Source organism: Bubalus bubalis, chromosome 5 (assembly GCF_019923935.1).
Source record: "Bubalus bubalis isolate 160015118507 breed Murrah chromosome 5, NDDB_SH_1, whole genome shotgun sequence".
Classification (NCBI taxonomy): Eukaryota; Metazoa; Chordata; class Mammalia; order Artiodactyla; family Bovidae; genus Bubalus; species Bubalus bubalis.
The window spans coordinates 30,824,252-30,842,922 of NC_059161.1; the positions used below are offsets into that span (position 1 = coordinate 30,824,252).

The 18,671-nt window shown below is 54.8% G+C and overlaps 1 protein-coding gene across 1 annotated transcript in view; it reads right to left on the reverse strand.

Moving 5' to 3' along the window:
* The window catches only part of TTC34 (tetratricopeptide repeat domain 34), a 28,231-nt gene extending 16,126 nt beyond the window's left edge, over positions 1–12,105 (reverse strand). Inside the window, exons 1-3 of the mRNA XM_006044641.4 lie at positions 11,037–12,105; positions 2,654–3,488; positions 1,066–1,291 (exon numbers count right to left, since the gene is read on the reverse strand). Of these exons, the coding sequence (XP_006044703.4) occupies positions 1,066–1,291; positions 2,654–3,488; positions 11,037–11,817 (1,842 nt within the window). The 5' untranslated portion in view covers positions 11,818–12,105. The remainder of the gene's footprint in view (positions 1–1,065; positions 1,292–2,653; positions 3,489–11,036) is intronic.
* Between the last annotated feature and the right edge of the window lie 6,566 nt (positions 12,106–18,671).

An 18,671-nucleotide genomic window follows, 5' to 3' on the forward strand; every position in this document is an offset into this window, starting at 1 on the left:
CAGACAGCTACACCCCTATCCTCCGCGTAGGGGAGTGGCTCAGGGAGGTGGCTTGCAGGGGCGTGGCAGGCAAAGGTGTGGCTCATGGGGGCGTGGCTCTCGGGGGAGGGACTTCGGGCTGGGCGGGTGGTGGTGGTGGTGGTGGTCTTAGCCTCTTTGAGCCGCGCCTCCTCCTCCATTACCGGCAGGCAGAGCTCTGGCCTTACGGACCTGCGCACGGCAGGCCTGAGAAGTTCAGGGAAAGCGGGCTTTCAAACTAATAAAGTGACAGAGGCCCGGGGAGTCCTTCAGAAGGCACCAGGAGGGACCCTGGGACCTGTCCCTGCTCTGGGCTGAGTGAGTAGGGAGGGGGCGGGACGTAACTTCACAGAGACTCACCCGATGCTGCCCCTGCCCGCTGCACATGTGTGGACGTCGGTCCCAGAGCAGGACAGGCAGGACCAGAGCATCCTTCCCTCCCACCCTTATGACCCAACTCAGGGCGACCAGAGCCCAAAACAGGCCAGAGCAGAAGAAGGAGGCTGACAGGTTCCACAGCACTGCCCCAAAGTCTGACATCTCTTCCCTGGGAACATGATCTTCTGCCCTCACAGGACCTGAGGGAGGCGAAGTCACACCGCTCCTGGGAGCAGAGTGGTCTTTGAGGGAGGAGAGCAGGGCTGGAGAGTCTGGGGGCTCCTGCACCCTGGGACAGGGTACCAGCAAGCCTAGTTTACTTGGGAGATTTGGGACTAAGCTCCGCTGACACTCAGCTCATGGCTTTTTCTTCATAACAACAAAAGCAAATACAGAGTGCTACTGCATGATGGAGGTCGGCTGGGTCCTGGGGTACCTGCTGCAGCTAATTCTCATGAGAACCTGAAAGGCCAGGGTACAGTTGAGGAGACTGAGGGTCAGAGAGGTGAGGACCTGCTGGAGGTGGCAGAACTGGGGCTGAGACAAGTTGGGGCTGGGACAAGTCTGGGTGCAGGGTGTTGAACGAGGGGCCAGTGGGGGCCTGGTGCCCTCCACAGCACTGTGCCCTGTGTCAAGCTGCCCTGCTGTGGCCTGCTGGGGCCCTCTCACCTGGTTGGCATCGTAGGAGAATCCCCTCCGGAGCTGCAGCAGGGCCAGCCGCGCCAACACAGGGGCCGCCTGAGGCCTCCGGGAGAGGGCCGCCAGCAGGGCCTTGTGGGCGTCGTCCAGGCGGCCCAGGCGATACAAGGCGTCAGCTGCCAGGAGGCGTGAAGACTCATCCTCCGTGTCCAGTTCCATCAGGAGCGTGGCCAGCTGGTGCACGCCGTGGGCATCCCTGTGGAGAGAGCAGCTGGGGGAGAGCTGACCCTTCCCTAAACCCCTTCCATCTGCCCAGGAGGTGGGCTGCAGGCAAATCCTACTTCCTGCACCTTGTCCAGGCAGCTCCCTTCCTGCTGCATCTCAGAGACCAGGTTTCTGCTGGAGGGTGCCTGCTCACTGGCCGCAGAGCCCGGAGCTGCCCTTTCTGACCCTCTCCCGGCCTATGGGGCAGGCATTGCACAGATGAGGAAGTGAGGCTGTATGCTGACCCCCAGCCCACTCTGCCCTAGTTTTCTTTTCTGCAAAAAAGGTAACAGTGTTGGCCTTGCAGGGCTCAGGTGTGTGGTCTGCAGAGCTAGATAACGCACAGGTGGCACTTGGAATGACCCCGGGGCCCTCTTGGGAATGAGCTTGAGCTCCTACTGGGACACAGCTGGAGCCTGGAATTGAGGGTTCCCAAGAGAACAGATATAAAGGGCCCCAAATCTCCTACAAGAAAATTCCTCTGCACCAGCAAATCAGAGTGATGCAAATGAAGGAAATGGGGCTGAGGAAGCCAGTGTGTGTGTGTGTGTGTGTGTGGTGTAGGGATGAGGATGCTGACATCAAACACACCAGGGGCCCCCCAGCTCAGTGTTGTTAGTTTTGCTAAAACACCTTCTCACCACCTCCCAGCAACCAGAGAAATGCCAATCAAAACATCTGCAGGTTTACCTACTGGGCTGCTGAAAAAATTTGCAGAAGGAGCATCAGGGCTGGAGCGTGTGGCCTGATTGGCAGGTGGACAGCTCCAAGGTCAAGGGCCTCATAGGGAGCTGCGCCCTCTGACCCCAGAGCTCAGCTTCTGTTGAATCTTTAGGGCAGACTAGTCCAAGACTGGATGTTACCTGGGTAGCATTATAACTAAGAGCAGAGGAGCTGGGAATACCCGAAGCCCTGATGGGATGTTCACAGGATGAGCTACCAGGCTGTCTGAGAAAGGTAAGTAACAGCAGAAGAAATGTTCATGATCCAGTGAGTAAAAACGTGGGTTATATTTGCATATTGAGCACAAATTCAGTTTTGTGAACTCTATTTTATATGGACAAAGAGAAACAAGGGAATGCAAACAGTGGGATGCTGGGTAAGTTCTGTTTTTTTCATTTCCATTTTTGAGTTTCTGATTTTCTAAGTGCATAATGTATCTGCCCTTTGGGACCAAGGATCCCAGATCTGGGCCCCAGGACTAAACCCCCGACCAGTGCCTTAGGGAAATCACCCAGCAACTCCCTGCCTCGGTTTGCTCATCTATAAATTAGTACTGCACACACCCCGACTACCTTGGAGCAGACCAGAATGAAGCAGCAGCCCCAGGTGGGTGTGCGGGGCTAGTGTTTACCCTTCCTGCACAGCGGGGCTGTCTGTCTCCGCGGCCTTAGTCCGGCGGCCCCGCCAGCTCTTGGGTCGTGGCTCTGGCCTCCCCTGCAGCATCTTGCGGCCCTCCTCGCGCAGCACGGTCAGCAGCAGCCCCCGTTGGTTCCAGGGCACGTAGGTCTTGGTGACGAGCAGAGTTTCCTCGGGGCCTAGGCGGCAGGCGGTAACATAGTCCAGTGCACCCAGGAAGGCGCTGCCCGCCAGCACTCGCAGCAGCCCGCGGCCGCACAGGGCACGCACGCAGCCGCTCAGGTGCGGCGGTCCTAGCTCCACCACCGCCTGGAAGTCCTCCTGGGCGCTCCCTGAATCGCCAGAGTGTAGCGCGCAGAAGCCGCGCAGCGCCATCAGGGGCGCGCGGTCCCCGGCACGGTCCCCGGTGCACGAGGGCCGCAGCAAGCGCTCGCACAGCGCGCGGGCGCCCGCCGCGTCCCCTGCCAGCAGCAGGCACTCGGCCAGTCGGGCGCCCAGTGCCGGGCGCGCCCCGGGCGGGGCGACTCGACACAGGACCCGGAGCGCGCGGGTCACCGGAACCAGCAGCTCACGGCCAGAGTCCTCGCGGAGCTCGGGGCGACTCCGCACGGTCTCCTGGAAGTGGGAGAAGCCCAGGTCCGCAGCCTCCTGCACTTGGGCGTGCAAGCGCTCCCGGTCCCCGGCGGAGAGCACGGCCTCGAACTGCCTCCGAGCCCCCGAGGGGCTCTCGCGGAAGGCCCGGTGCAGGTCCTGAAGCAGGTCTTGGGCCCCGCTGTCTAGGAAAAAGGTCGCTGCAGCGCGGGTGACCAACAGGGTGGCCAGACGCTCACCTGGGGAGAGAACAGAGGCGTTGGTCTGTCTGTTGGGCCATGTCCTCCAGGGGAGCCACCTGTAGACTCCAACCCTCCAGTGGAGGACCCTCTGAACCATCTCATGCCAAGCCCCTGGAGTCTCTCAGTGGCCAAGGACACGGCATGAAGAGGATGAGGGCTGTCAGGAGGCTGGGAGCCCCTCCGACAGTTCCTGGCCTCTAGAACACAGGCTCAGTAGTTGTGGCACATGGGCTTAGTTGCTCTGAAGCATGTGGGATCTTCCCGGATCAGGGATTGAACCTGTGTCTCCTGCATTGGCAGGTGGGTTCTTTGCCACTGAGCCACCAGGGAACCCCGGAGTCAATTTCTGTTGACTTCTTTATCTCCTGACTCTGGCTCACCTTTTACTTTTGTTTCTTTGCATGTTTAGTAATTTAAAAAATTGTATACTAGACATCTGGTTGATTTTTTGTAGAGACTCTGGGTTCAGTTATGTTTCTTTGAAGAGAATTGAATTTTGTTTTAGCAGGCAATGAGTGTTCATTGGAAGGACTGATGTTGAAGCTGAAACTCCAATACTTTGGGTACCTGATGTGAAGAGCTGACTCATTTGAAAAAACCCTGATGCTGGGAAAGATTGAAGGCAGGAGGAGAAGGGGATGACAGAGGATGAGACAGTTGGATGGCATCACCATCTCAATGGAAGATGAGTTTGAGTAGACTCCGGGAGTTGGTGATGGACAGGGAGGCCTGGCGTGCTGTGGTCCACGGAGTTTCAAAGAGTCGGACATGACTGAGTGACTGAACTGAACTGAAACTGGCTAGGATCAAACTCCAAATACTGTCTTCTCAAGTGGGCAGCAGCTGAAAATCCCATTTAGTTCTTGCAGCTTCCAGCTGTTACTTTTTCAGGCCACCCAGTCTCTCCTGTGTGTGCAGGTCAGTGGACAGCCAAGCATTTAAGTGGGTTTAATATACAGGTTTAATCTCCTTTCAAGAAGACCAAACCAGTCATTCTTAAAGGAAATCAACCCTAAATATTCATTGGAAGGACTGATGCTGAAGCTGAAACTCCAATACTTTGGTCACCTGATGCGAAGAGCTGACTCACTGGAAAAGACCCTGATGCTGGGAAAGATTGAAGGCAAGAGGAGAAGGGGACGACAGAGGATGAGGTGGTTGGATGGCATCACTGACTGGGTGGACATGAGTTTGAGCAAGTTCTTGGAGTTGGTGATGGACAGGGAAGCCTGGTGTGCTGTAGTCCATGGGGTCATGACTTAGTGACTGAACAATGAAGGACAGCAATACATGGATTTGGGGTCTTATCTCTTTTCCTCCCTGAATGTGGCTCTCTCCTTTTTAGGATTTCCCCTCTAACTTTGCAACTACTTTTTTCATCCCTAGTTTCTGTCATATGACATCTCAAATGAGTAAAATGGCAACTTTCTGTCCTACGTGGATTGAGGAGTCAAAAAGCTGCAAAACTACAAATCTCACCTTCTGTAGTCTTCATCTTTTAGGGTCAGTCTCTGGTTTCTGCCTGCATTTGGTCACTGTTCAACTGCCAAATATTTTCACTTTATATTTTGCCCCAATTTTATAGTTATCTGTGGGACACAGTTTAGTCCAGCTGCTGCTGCCGCTGCTAAGTCACTTCAGTTGTGTCCGACTCTGTAAGACCCCATAGACGGCAGCCCACAAGGCTTCCCTGTCCCTGGGATTCTCCAGGCAAGAACACTGGAGTGGGTTGCCATTTCCTTCTCCAATGCATGAAAGTGAAAAGTGAAGTCCAGCCAGTTCAACATTATTGAAATCCAGAATCTTTTATTGTTAGATTAAAAAATTTTGACAATCTGGTGGTGAGGGGATATAACATGCTATAATGTTACCACTGTTGTTTTAATTTTCATTTTCCTGATTGCTGGTGAGACTCATTTATTTAAAAATACTTTCCTGCCAATCTGGTGGGTAGAGAAAGTGGTATCTCATTGTTTTAATTTGCATTTGTATCATTACTATGATGTTGAATATTTTCCACATGTTTATTAGCCATCTGTGTTTTCTCTTTTGGGAAATGCATTTGCCAGTTCTTATACTGATTTTTTCTCCCTTATGGATATGTAGGAATTCTTCAAATACTCTGGGTACTCATCTTTTATCCCTGAATATTTTGCAAATATTTTCTCTCTGTTGTGGATTGTCCTCTCATTTTCTACAATTATGGGCAAAATAGAAGTTTAAAAATTTCAATTCAATCAAATGTATCAAATTTTTCTTTATTGTTTCCATTACTTTTGCATCTTAAGAAGCCTAGCTATACACAGAACCTTAAGATAGTCTCTCATATTTTCTTTTAGAAAATGTAAAGCTCAGCTGTTAACATAATTCACCTGGAATTTACTTTTTTTGGCATGGTTTGAGGTAGAGAATCAGTACTATGCATTAAATCATGGTCCTCTTTTTTTTCCCCTGTAGCTTTGCAATGCTCACTCTCATATATTAAGTTCCAGATAATTATAGGTCTGTTTCTGGCCTCTCTAATTTGTTTTATTAGTTCATCTATTTCTTAAGTCAATATCTTTCTGTATTAATTAGTATGCTGCTGCTAAGTCACTTCAGTCGTGTCTGACTCTGTGCGACCCCATAGATGGCAGCCCACCAGGCTCCCCATCCCTGGGATTCTCCAAGCAAGAACACTGGAGTGGGTTGCCATTTCCTTCTCCAACGCATAAAAGTGAAAAGCGAAAGTGAAGTTGCTCAGTCGTGTCCGACTCTTCGCAACCCCATGGACTGCAGCCATATAGCTTTGTATTAACTGGTAGAGAAAATCCTATACCACTGTCTTCTTCTCCATCTTCTCCTCTCCCCACTCCCCTTCTCTTTCTGTTCTTACTCCTTCTTCTTTGTCTTGTCTATTATTGGCCCTTTGCTCTTCTATCATATCAAATATTTCTATCAGTAGACATTGGCTACCTCTCTGCTTACAGAGGCATTATTTATTCTCTTTTAATAAATTTTTACAGTGTTCTCCATAAAGTCCTATGACTCATTGAAATAAATTATTTTCTTTTGCTACAGTAAAAGGTGTACTTTAAAACCATTAAGCTCCTATTCATTGTTGGTGTCTGTAAACATAAATACTTTTTGTATCTCCTGTTAAATTCTGTTGCTGCTGCTGCTAAGTCACTTCAGTCATGTCTGACTCTGTGTGACCCCATAGACGGGGCAGCCCACCAGGCTGCCCTGTCCCTGGGATTCTCCAGGCAAGAACACTGGAGTGGGTTGCCATTTCTTTCTCCAATGCAGGAAAGTGAAAAGTAAAAGTGAAGTCGCTCAGTCGTGTCCGACTCTTAGCGACCCCATAGACTCCCATGAACTGCAGCCTACCAGGTTCCTCTGTCCATGGGATTTTCCAGGCAAGAGTACTGGAGTGGGGTGCCATTGCCTTCTCCCCTGTTAAATTCTACTCCTATATCAAATACATTTTTGTTGTTTCTGTTGGGGTTTCTACATAGCTAATCATATTGTCTGAAATAATGGTTGCTTTATCTCTTTCTTTCCAGGCTTATTATTTCCCCTTATTGCATTGGCTAGCATCTCTAGTGCAGTGAGGTATAAATGGGGGAGTGGGCAGCCACCACATTCTTGGTTCTAAAATATCACCATTAAGTGTGATATTTTGGTAGGTTTTGATAGATTTTATCTTTTCCAATTAAGTAAGTTTTCTCCTATTCCTGGTTGTTTAAATTTTGGAGATGTTAAATATTATACAATACTTTCCCCTAATTTATTCCCTAATTTCTTTTTTCTTCCATTAATGAATGTTGTAAATTATATTATTATGGAAACATAACCCTATAAGTCCTGTATTATTTAAGTCAGTTTTGGTTAAAGGATGCGTCAAAAACCAATGCTAAGACCCAGTATGCAGTTGTATCAGCCACTGTTGCTGTGTAACAAATTGCCACAAAACCTAGTGACTTAAAGCAACAACTATTTTCTATTTGCCATGATTCTCTTCAATTTGGGCTGAACTGGCAGTTCTGTTGGTCTTGTCGGGGATCACTTCGGTGGCTGAAGCCATCTGGTGGCTTGACTGGGCAGGCAGGTGTAAGGCGGCTTCACTCACATGTCTGGGGTTTTGGTGTTGGCCATGGGCTGAGCCTCCCTTCTGGTGTGTGCCCTCGTGATTCACTAGTTATCTTCCGTGCATGGCACTGGGGAGGTTCCAGGAGGATGGAGATGGAGCCTGGCTTCCAGAACCACACAGCATCACTTCCACTGTTTTCTGCTGGTCCCAGCTAATCTCAAGGCCAAGCCAGCTCTGTTTCCATGCTGGGTGAACCATGGCTATGTCTCTCACCTACCGCAGGAGTTCTTAATGAGGAATCTTGAACAAACAGGAGACGGCCGCCGGGGACTTTTCAAAGATAAGCAGTCAGGGAACTTCGACCCCTGGGAGACGTGACTCTTGTTCTGTGTCTTGTCCTCATGCATCGAGTGTCTCTGTATTGTTTTCGCTGTTCAGTGGCTAAGCCATGTCCAACTCTTTGTGACCCCATGGACTGTAGCACGCCAGGCTCTCCTGTCTTTCACTCTCTCCCAGAGTTTGCTCAGATTCATGTCCATTGAATTGGTGATGCCATCCAACCATCTCATCCTCTGTTGCCCCTGTCTCTTCCTGCCCTTAATCTTTCCCAGCATCAGGGTCTTTTCCAATGAGTCAGCTCTTCATATCAGGTGGCCGTAGTATTGGAGCTTCCGCTTCAGTATCAGTCCTTCTGACGAATATTCAGGATTGATTTTCTTTAGGATTGACTGGTTTGATCTCCTTGCTGTCCAAGGGACTCTCAAGAGTCTTCTCCAGCACTACTCTTCCCTGTATCTCCATCTACTAAGAAGGACTGAGGATATTCCCAAATATGGAAGACTTTGTTCAATGTTTCCAGTGACTTTGGATAAGTAGCCTTGAGAATAGAATACATTTGTTATAGGAATTTACATTTGTAAAAAGTCTGTTATAGCAAAATGCATTCATTCACATAGTAAGCCATGCTTGTGCAGGTGTGATAAGGTGGCTCCCAGTGATGGAAGTGATTTTAGCCTAATTAAGGTGGTGATTTGTAGGGAAGGTTCTCCTGTTCATGTCAGAGCGCAGGCAGGACAGACAGCTTCCTGCTGTCTCTAGGGGGTGGGGAGCAGTTTTTCCAGAACATGGTCTTCGAGGCTGCAGCCCATTGGAGGCTGTGGATTTCTGTAGGGGCTCTGTTTTTTTTTGTGTTCAGTTGCTTCAGTCGTGTCCAAATGTTTGCAACCCAGTAGACTGTAGCCTGCCAGGCTCCTCTGTCCATTGGATTTTCCAGGCAAGAATACTGGAGTGGGTTGCCATTTCCTTCTTCAGGGGGTCTTCCCAAGTCAGGGATTGAATCCAGATCTCTGCATTGCAGGCGGATTCTTTACTGATTGAGCCACCAGGGAACCCCAATACATCCAGGTTGTCACTGGTTCTTCTGACCAACTGGCTATAAATCAGAGGTTCCTCTGAACCCCTCTTTGTTTAGTCGCTCACTCCTGTCCCACTCTTTGTGACTCCATGGACTATAGCCTGCCAGGCTCCTCTGTCCATGGAATTCTCCAGCCAAGAATACTGAGTGGGTTGCCATGCGCTCCTCCAGGGGATCTTTCTGACCCAGGGATCGAACGTGAATCTTCTGCATTGCAGAAGAGGCAATGCCTCAGGTGCCCACTGAGGCACCTGCAGGGGCTCTACTGGCCATTAAAGTGACAGACCTGCCCCTCACCCGGGAGCTGCTGAACGACCCCAGCTCACAGGCCTCTGTGTGTCTGTGCTTTGGGCACCAAGGGCCTCCTACTCAGGATTCTGTTGTGACTCTGTTGAGCATTTTTAGGTCATTGATAGTAGGAGGACTGCAGGGTGTCTGCTCTGGCATATTCCTAGAAAGAAATCTGCTCACTTTTCAGTTCTGTCTGGTTCCCGCTCACTTTGGCATCACCAGGAGCCTTGCAGGCACACTGGACAGACATGCCCCGCCCTCTCTGCATGGATTTGGCAGAGGCAGATCTTTATCTCATAAACGCAGGTGTCATTACCCTGTCGGCTCCCGAGTTCCCTCCTTCTTCTTGTCCTCCTGTCTCCTTTGCTGGGTCCTCTTTTGTGGGGAGCAGTGTGGTGGATAGTTAGGAGCACATGAGGGCCAAATTCCAGCCTCTGTGAACACTCCGTGTGCCCCTGGTGGCCCCATCGGTGGAGTGGATATCCTGCACCCAGCTTCCAGCGGTGCTGTGCAGTGCCGTGGGCACATGCTTCTCATACCTGAGCAATGGGTCCGCTCACTGAGTGGCAGCTCCTGGCCCCTGCCTCTAGGTGTCCAGCTGCCCCACTCCGTCCTGGGGGCTCTCCCGATCTGGACCATGGCCATCAATCTCTTCCTTGTGTGGATGATCCCCAAACACTTTGAGACCATGACCCCGGGATCTCAAGGCTCATGTGTCCAGCTGCCTAACTACACATCCAATTGATGGACTCTAGGAACATTTTGGAAGAACTTAGTGGGTGATTGGAGAGCACTTAGTGGTGACACCATTTTCAGGGTTTGATACACAATTTCACTGAATCTGCCCAGTAACCTTCAGAAATGGGTGCGACCACCACCCCCACATGTGCACAGGGAGGCCAGCGGGTGGCAGGGAGTTGGGAGTGGGGTGGCAGGCTGGTGTGTGGCTCCTGGGTGCTCCCAACCACGGCCCCACTACTTCCGGGCAGGAGCAACATCTCAAACTGGGGATGTCTCCATCCCCTGAGGCCCCCTTTCCTGTCCTCTCTTCTCTGTCCTCTGCCATCCAGCTGCTGAAGGTGAACTCTTAGAGATCCTTCCCTGTTGCGCACCGCCCCCCACCTCCTGGCCCCTGCCGTCACTACATCCGGCCAGTCTTATCTTTTCTGTCTCAGTGATAACTCAGACCTGGACCGCATCCAGCCTCTGGCAGTTTCTCTTCTCAGTCTGGCCCCTAGGACATGTTCTGTGCATAGCAGACAGACTTGAAAAATGCAACTCAGAGTACCTCACTCCAGTTTAAAACCTCCATGACTTCTTGCTGCTCTGAGGAGAAAATCCAAAGTCCTCAGCCAGAGGGCTTAGCCACGGCTACTGCCTTTAGAGCCTTCTGTTGCCCTCTGTCCCCACCCACTACCCCCTACCAGCCATGCTGGATCCATTCAGTGGCATGGACACCCCAAGTTCTTTCTCACAGCCTGTTTCTGCTGCCAATCCTTCAGTCTCAGCTCAAATGATGCCTCCTCCAAGAAGCCTTCCCTGACCAGCAGGCTAGAACAGCACCTTGCATAGTTGCACAGTGCTTTCTCAAAGCATAAATTTTCTTTTCTTGGTGCTCTGTAAGGTCAGGGGCCTGTTTTGTCACTGTGGTGTCCCCAATGCCAGCACAACCCCCTCCCCCACCATAAGCAGGACTTAACCATGCAGTGAAGTGACAGCAGGAGCAACTTTTGACCTAGTCCTTGGCGGGTGTGGAGGGCATGCCTACCTTGGGGTCTGCAACCCGTTGGGGTGGCCTCCAGGGCCCGGCTGCAGGCTGCCCGGCAGTCCTCATACCTGCCATGCTGGAGCAGGGCTTCAGGTGACAGGGTGATGCTCCAGATGCCCTCAGGGTCCAGGGCTGCAAGGAGTCCCTGGCAGTTGTTCACCTGTTGGCTGGCACTGTCCCCAGCCTCCTGATGGTCTGAGATGTAGTCCTGGAGGGCTCTGACCAGAGCAGGGAGGTAGGGCTGCTGATGCGTGTGAACGAAGGCCACGGTCCGGTCGGCGCTCTCCATGAAGGCCTGGAGGTAGTCGGCCACCCCGGTGTGCACCTGTGTTCTGGACAGGACCCAGGCCAGGGCACGGGTCAGCCACAACTCCAGGCTCTGCTGGGAGTGGGCGTCCAGCAGGACCCCACAGCGCCGCACCACTTCCCCATGGTGCCCGTGTGCTAGCAGGCCAGCCAGGGAGTGCAGGGCCGCAAGAGGGTGGTCGGGGCAGAGGGTGGCCAGGAAGGCGCAGGCCAGGGTCCCTGTCAGGGAGACCACCGCCATGCCGTCCCAGTGGATGGCTGGGATCTGGCTGTCACCTCGGCACCAGGCCTCTAGGGTGGCCACCACAGATGACCCTCGGGTCTCGGGCAGGGCGGCTCGGACGCTCCGCAGGGCCGAGGGAGCGTGGCAGCTGAAGGCAGCCAGATAGAAGGCGGTGGCCAGCGGGGTCTCCCCCAGGGCCAAGTGCTGGTCACCCTCTCGACAGAGGCAGGCCACGAGCTCCTGGGCCGACATCACGCCTGCACCTCCGATGAGCCCATGTCCATCCTCACAGCACCTGGAAGGGGAGTATGGTTAGCGCATAGGTAGCCCACCTGGCCTATGGGCCCCCCCATCCTGCTTCAGGGCTGCCCCCTGCCCCTTCCCACTGAGACCTCAGGGTCAGGGTGGAGCCCCCAAATGAAGACAGGGTAAATTCAGCCACCAACGGGTGTCTGGGGTGCCTGCCCCGCAGGCATCTCCACTGGGCTGGGGCACATCTCCCAGGTCAGGCCCCCAGTTGCTGTTTGCCTCCAGGCCTCAGTTTCCTCCTCTGCAGAAGGGGCCATGACCCTGCTCAGTGATCAACACTCAATGGACATCTGACTTCTGAGTATCCACATGGGGAGGAATCGGGCAACCTGAGGGGTCAGGGACCTCTGGCCCTCACTCCAACTGTTGCCCCTCTTAGCACAGAGCCGCTCAGGAAGGTGGGCCCTCCCACCGCCAATCTGGGTCACACAGGCATCCCCTACGCCTTCTCAGGGCTCTGAGTTTCCACTGACCTCCAGCCTCAGGACCACAGCCCTGCCCACCTCCCACACTTGGGCAAGGTTGGGGGAGGGGGTGGTGCAGGTAGGGCTAGGGTGGTGAGGGGCACATGACCAACTCTTGGGTGGGGTGGGGAGCCATGCTGGTGAGGGGGGCAGTTCTTGAGGTCAGTTCCAGGACCAATCCTGCAGAAGGCCTCTCTCTGCGACCAAACCGTCCCACCTGAAGAATGGCTCAGTGGCTGGGGATTTCTCTCCTGGTTCCCAAGTGCCTGCAAACAAGCCCCCCCACCTAATGTTTGCTCTCTGACACACACCCAGACACAGACACACACCCGTGTGCACACACGCACGCACTCACATGCATATGCACACACACGGCACACACTCAGGTGGCTCCCAACGTGCACACGCGCTCACACTCGCCTGTGCTCCGAGGCTGTGTGGGGTGCGCGGGGAAGGAAAAGGCTCGCCACCCAGACTTGGTGGGCGGACAGGAGCAAGGGCGGTGGACTCGGCCCCGGCGGAGGGTCCGCCGATCTGGGCTCTCAGAAGCGCCGGGGTCGAGAGGGCGCGTCCGTTTCCCTGGAGACTGTCAACAGCCCGGCGGGCTGGCGGCTCAGCCGCGCCCCCAGCGGTCCGGCGCGCCCCCGCCCCGGACCCCGCCCTCTGTGGCCCCTAGCCGCCGCCCAGACCAGGCTGGGCTAGGGCAGGGGGCGTCTGGACGCTGGGGAGGAGCTGCCCGCAGTCTAGGACGCACCTCCAGACCCATTCCCTCACAGGTGGGGAAGGAGCTCCGCGGAGGTGGGTGGGCCTGGGGGCCCCCGCCACCCCCAGAACTCTGCCTTGCTGCTTCAGTGCCCCTTTCTATCGTCCACGCCCCTCCTGCAGGGTGCTTCTAGGAAAGCGGCCCCCAGGTCACCTGTTCACCTGGGCTCCTGTGGGTCTCCCTCCCTATCGTCTACTCTCTGCTGAGCAAACAGACCAGACCCCCGCCCCCATCACACCCCTCCCGGCACAGGGCCTGTCCCCTCCTTGAGATGAGGCCTAGAAGGTGGCCCTAAGGGGCTGTGACATGCCCTGCTGGCCCAGGATCACTTGGACTGTGGTGGAGGAAGGCCGGTAGCATCAGCTGATATTTTAGGAGTTGACCCCCTCCCAGTAGGGAGGGGGATGGGTGGGAGGAGGCAGCAGAGGTGGGCAGGGCAGAGCTGGACTGAGGCTGTTGCCCTGGGGTCTGAGATGCTGAACCCTGCCCTGGTGGGGCCCCTGGGGAGGTGGATAAGCTGCACCTCGGTGGAGGGGTGGTCCTGTTTAGGGTGAGGGCCCCTCCTAACTCAACATGCCAAGGTTCCCAGATGCCAGGCTCATCCCTGTCCTTGTGGGGCTCAGGGGACCAGATGGAGTGACCGCTTGGGCACTGGGTGCTGTGGGGCAGGGATGTCCTCCCCAGGGTCCTGGTCCCTGGGGAGTGGCCCCCCTCTCCCGCCCCAGCCCGATAGGGGGCTCCCGGGGAAGAGGCAGAGTCTGGGCTCTAGGTCTGCAAGGGTCAGGCAGCTGTGGTCAGCATGGCCTGGCCCCCCCTGTCTGGCTCCTGGCCTGCTCTTCAGCTCCTTGATATTCACAAAGGCATGGCACCCAAATGAGCGAGTGGGGACCCAGCGGTGACAGCTTATGGAGAGATTTCCTGTGACTTTGATTACTTTCATTTTATTACCCTAATTAGGCGAGCCAGTAATGGAGCGGGGCTGTCGCAGGGCTGTGGGTAGGGCCTGGGGCATGGAGGCGCAGTGCTGCCTGACATCCCCCATCACATTAGCCCGAAGGGTCCCCCGAGCCTCTGCCCTGGCGCACGGTGCCCGCAGGCCCTAGGGCGCTGGCCAGATGAGCCCAGTGATCTCAGTGGGCCGGAAGCTGTGATGGTGGTCCCCACCTGGGAGCAGTGCATCTGGATACAGGTAACCTCAGGGCACCTTTGGGATGCAGAACCAGGAGCAGTTATCCTGTATGCAGAAATGTGTTGCTTTAGGTGCCAGTGTGACCACTGAATTCAAAAGGAAGGCGTTTCTTGTCTGCATCAGCGGGTTCTCACTGTTTCTGACTGGCGTCCAATTGGAGGTGATTCTGGGCACTTGTCCTTCGCACCACTGTGGCCCTCAAAACCCTGACAGGCCAGGCCACATCTTTGTGGGGAGTGTGCGACTCTTCTGCAGGCTTAGGGGGTGCGTGGGGTGTCATTGTGATGGAAGTGCTGAGGCTCCAACTGAACACTCTTGGGCAGATGCCCCGCAGAGCCAGGAACGGAGCAGGTGTCAACCCTGGGCCCGCAACTTCCAGCATCATCACTGCCCACCACAGGACGCGGGCTCTGTCCACCAGCTGCCCCAGGGGACGTGGTCAGACCTGGGCGGGTTTAGGGGTGCTGCCCAGTTCTCTACAGAGCTCCCTACGCTCCCCAAGATGGCCATGAGACAGCTGCCCCGAGGGACACGGGCGACGCCGTCTCGGTCCCAGTGTGCATGTGGTTGCTTTCCTGGGTACATCCTAGTCATACCACTGACTGGGTGGTCAGTGGTGGTCAGACGGTGGTCAGACAGTGTGAGCAGGGGCACGGCAGAGAAGTTGGAAATAGAAGGAATTGGTGAAAGTGGTTGAGTGGTGATGGCTTTGCAACTGACCTTGTATTTGTGTGACTTTTACCTCGTGTGAGGTGGGGTGTGATGAGTGCTCTGGGCTCTTTTAGTAGGAAGACGTAGAGCAGTGGAGTTGCTTGCCTGGGGAGCAGCTCCCTGGGCCCAACCAGAGCTCAATCTGAATTTTCAGCAGCGCCTCCCCCGGGGTTCCTCTAAGAGGAACTGGGCGGGGAGGGGGGGCGGTGGGCATTGGTTTACCCATCAGCTCCACTGAAGCAGGTGCTGGTCCATTCCCTGCCTGTACACCTGCCTCTCCAAGGTCAGGCCTGATCCCAGCGCTGGGCCCAGAAATCACGAGGCGGTGCTGGGTATGTCCTGTTCCTACTGTGGCCCTGCCTGTAGACCCCGCTGTGACCCCTGGAGGACAGCGGGTTGGAGGCCGCTCCTCCTCTGCCATCAGGGAGACTGGGCCTCCACGCCTGGGCCTCCTGAAGCCTGTGGGCTGCCTCCACCACTGGGCCTCCAAGCGGGGGCCTTGACACAACCCGGGAGGCAAGCTGGTTTTGTGCTCCCCTGGCCATTAGGGAGAAAGGGCCAGGCATCCCCCACCTGTCTCCCTGGGAGCAACCCTGGGGACCTCTAACCTACTGACTCCCTCACACCTGCCCCTTCCTCCCCAGGCACCAGCTGGGAAGGCAGGCTCCTGGGGGCTCTGCCAACCTCAGTTAGAAAGTACAGCTCTTAGCAACAGCCTGTGACTACTCCCAACACCCCCAAAAGTGACTGTGGGTTCTTGGGGTGACTGCCTCTCTCCCTAGGAGCAGATCTAGTCATCTCTCTGGGCTCAGTGGTCCCCAGCATCCTGGACTCTCCAGGGTGGTCTCCCAGGGTGTGTAAGCCACCCAAAGCCCCCTAGCTGCCAAGGTTCAGGGCACCGTCACCCCTCTTTATAGCCCCTCCGTCAGCCCCGAGAGGCTTACCTGTGGAGTAGCGGCCAAGTACATAAGTGCACTGGTGGAGAACATGGTGGGGAACACCAGCAGGATCCCGGGGACCAGGGTAAGTGAGAGTCTGGTTGTCACCAGATGAAATTTCAGCTTCTCATCCCTGCTACCCGTGGGCAGGAACTGTAGGCAGAGCACGCCTCTGGAGTCTTGAGCCCAGAGCCTGGGGAAGGGGGAGACCCACCGGCCTGGACCCCTCCCTCAACTGGCCTCATCCTGAGCTTCCCAAAGGCCCAGCAGCCCTCAGACTGGCACAGGGGACACACCTGTCATGTGCATCATTCTTCATCAATAATGCAGTGGGGGAGGCGCATCCCCTTATCCACTGCCCACCTGTCTCTTAATCTCAATTACAGTGGCTGCAACTTGCCAAGGCCACCTCTGCCTTCCGGGCACTAGAGTGGGTGAAGCTTGTGTTTAGGAAGGAGCAGGTGTGTGATGTCGAGGTCCTAGGCTTTTGGGGATGGGGCCCCTTTTTTATCAGGGAGACTTCTGGGGCTCCCCTAAACCCACACCTCCTGCCTGTGGGACCTGCCCTGCCCAGTACCCTTGTAATTCAGCCAAGACATACTGGTCCCCTTGTTGTGCCTGCCCGCCCTCCCCCCACCTCCCCGTACCCCTCTCCCTCTCCACAAGTCTGTTCCTGCCCCAGGGCCTTTGCACTCCCCTCACTTCCTTCTCTGACTCACTTCATCTGAAGTGACTCCCTGTTCCCCTCTGTTCCCTTGCCTGCTTCACTGCCCAGCACTGTCCACTTATCTGTGATTGGATTTTGTTGTTGGAATGTTGGCTCCAGGAGGGCAGGGTTGCCACAGCCCAGCAGGTACCTACCGGACAGGTGGGAGGGCAGGAAGGAAGGAAGGAGCAAGGCCAGGCCCGGCTCCCAGAGAGGCAGCTGGCCTGGTGTCACAGAGCTCCCCAAATTCGGCAACCTTAACCAGACACCAGCTGCTGTGGCTGCGAGAGCAGATTCTGAGGAACCAGCTCCTGAAAAGCAAGAAGTTTGGGAAGTTCACTCTTCTCCAAAGCCACCCAACTTTATCCTTTGCCTTTTACCTTCGTCCAAAGCTTTTAGCCATCAGGGAATGGGGGAGATTGATGGGCCGAGTCTGTTGGCTGGTTTGTGCACAGAGCCTGTATTGGTTTCAACTAACCAAGTTTATCAACCAGGCACGGAATCATTAATCACACAGAAAAATAACACAGTGAAATGACTTTTCAAAATGTCGTTGGTATAATTATCAGCTTGCCCATTACACTAAATGCTGCCATTTATATCTGCGATGCTTAAGTATGCAAACAGTAATTAACGTGGTAATGAACTAGGGGCCCCAGAGCCTCCCCTCCCCGAGCTAATTTGCATGTTAATTATTATTAGCGACCAGGGAAACAAGTTATAAACAGCCTAATTAGCAGCCGGATCATTTTTACAAGAAATTGCCGTGCACTTTGACATGCGAGTGAGCGTTAGATTAATGGAGTCGGGCTGAGCTGCCCTCCTGGGGGAGGGGGTGCCCTCTTGGAGTCAGCACCACGGTATCACGTTGGATGCATTGCAACTCATTGGAGGCGGGTGCCCAGAGTCTCCGGCTGGCCGCGGGCCCTGTCCAGGGCACGGCCCCCTCCTTCTTGGTTGTGGTCTCAGGACGGACAGGAAGAGCCAGGGATCCTGCGGGGTCAGGTGTGACCAGGGTGGGGGTCACCATTAGAGAAAATATCCCACTGACAAACAGTAAGGAAGCCTTCATTCTGGGCTGCTGCAGCCGGGGAGAGGAGTCAGGCTCCTGTCACAGGACGAGGGGGTTACAACCCAGGAGCAGGACTAGGGTGTGAGTGGATGGAAATTAGAAGGGCAGCCGTCAAGGGGAAGGGGCTCTTGCTAAAGGCGGACCAGGGTGATCAGGATAGGGGGAGGGGATTGATTGGGTAGGGATGGTGATCTGCTCCAGAGACTAGGGGCGGGGGTTCTCCCCTAACTGACTCAGCAGCTTTCCTGCTTCCCCTGGGTGTGGCAGCCTGAAGGCAGGGCCCAAGAACGAGGCCGAGTGGAGGATGGGGCTCCAGGAGGCTGCCTGTCTGGGATCTGGTCAAGAGGAGAGTCCACGTTCTCCAGGTTTGCACTGGCTCCTGTGGGCACCTGCAGCTCCTTGGCCAGCACCAGGTCCGGTTGTGGGTCCCGCTCTGCTCTGTTCTGCTCTGCTTCTGGTGCCTTATACCCCCTCTCCCACAGAACAGCCCTGTGAGCAGGTAGCTGTGGTGTCCGGAGAGCCCTGGGTCACTTCTCTGACGGTGCCACTCTCCAAGGGGGGTTCCTGCCTCAGGACCTTTGCACCTGCCTCTCTTGTCTCCCAAAGTCCCCACCCTCCAGATGCTGGTTTGGCTTGCTTGTGCTATTCTGTTAGGAATTTGTTAAGATTCTCATCTTCAGAGAGACTGCCCACTGCCCCATCCAGAACCCAGCCAGTCATGCATCGCACTGTCTATCTCACTAGCTGAAAGGTCAGCTCACCAGGTCAGGGAGGTTCCCCTGGACCCCTGTCTTCCTAGCCCCTGGTACAGCCTGGCACGTGGCAGGACTCAGGGAATTCTGGGGAGCTGGGGTCAAAAATGACTGAATGTTAGTCCTGAGCAGGTATGGCCTCCTTAGTAAGGAGTTTATGCTTCACGGGTCAAGTCTCCACCCAACAAATTGACTCTGCCAT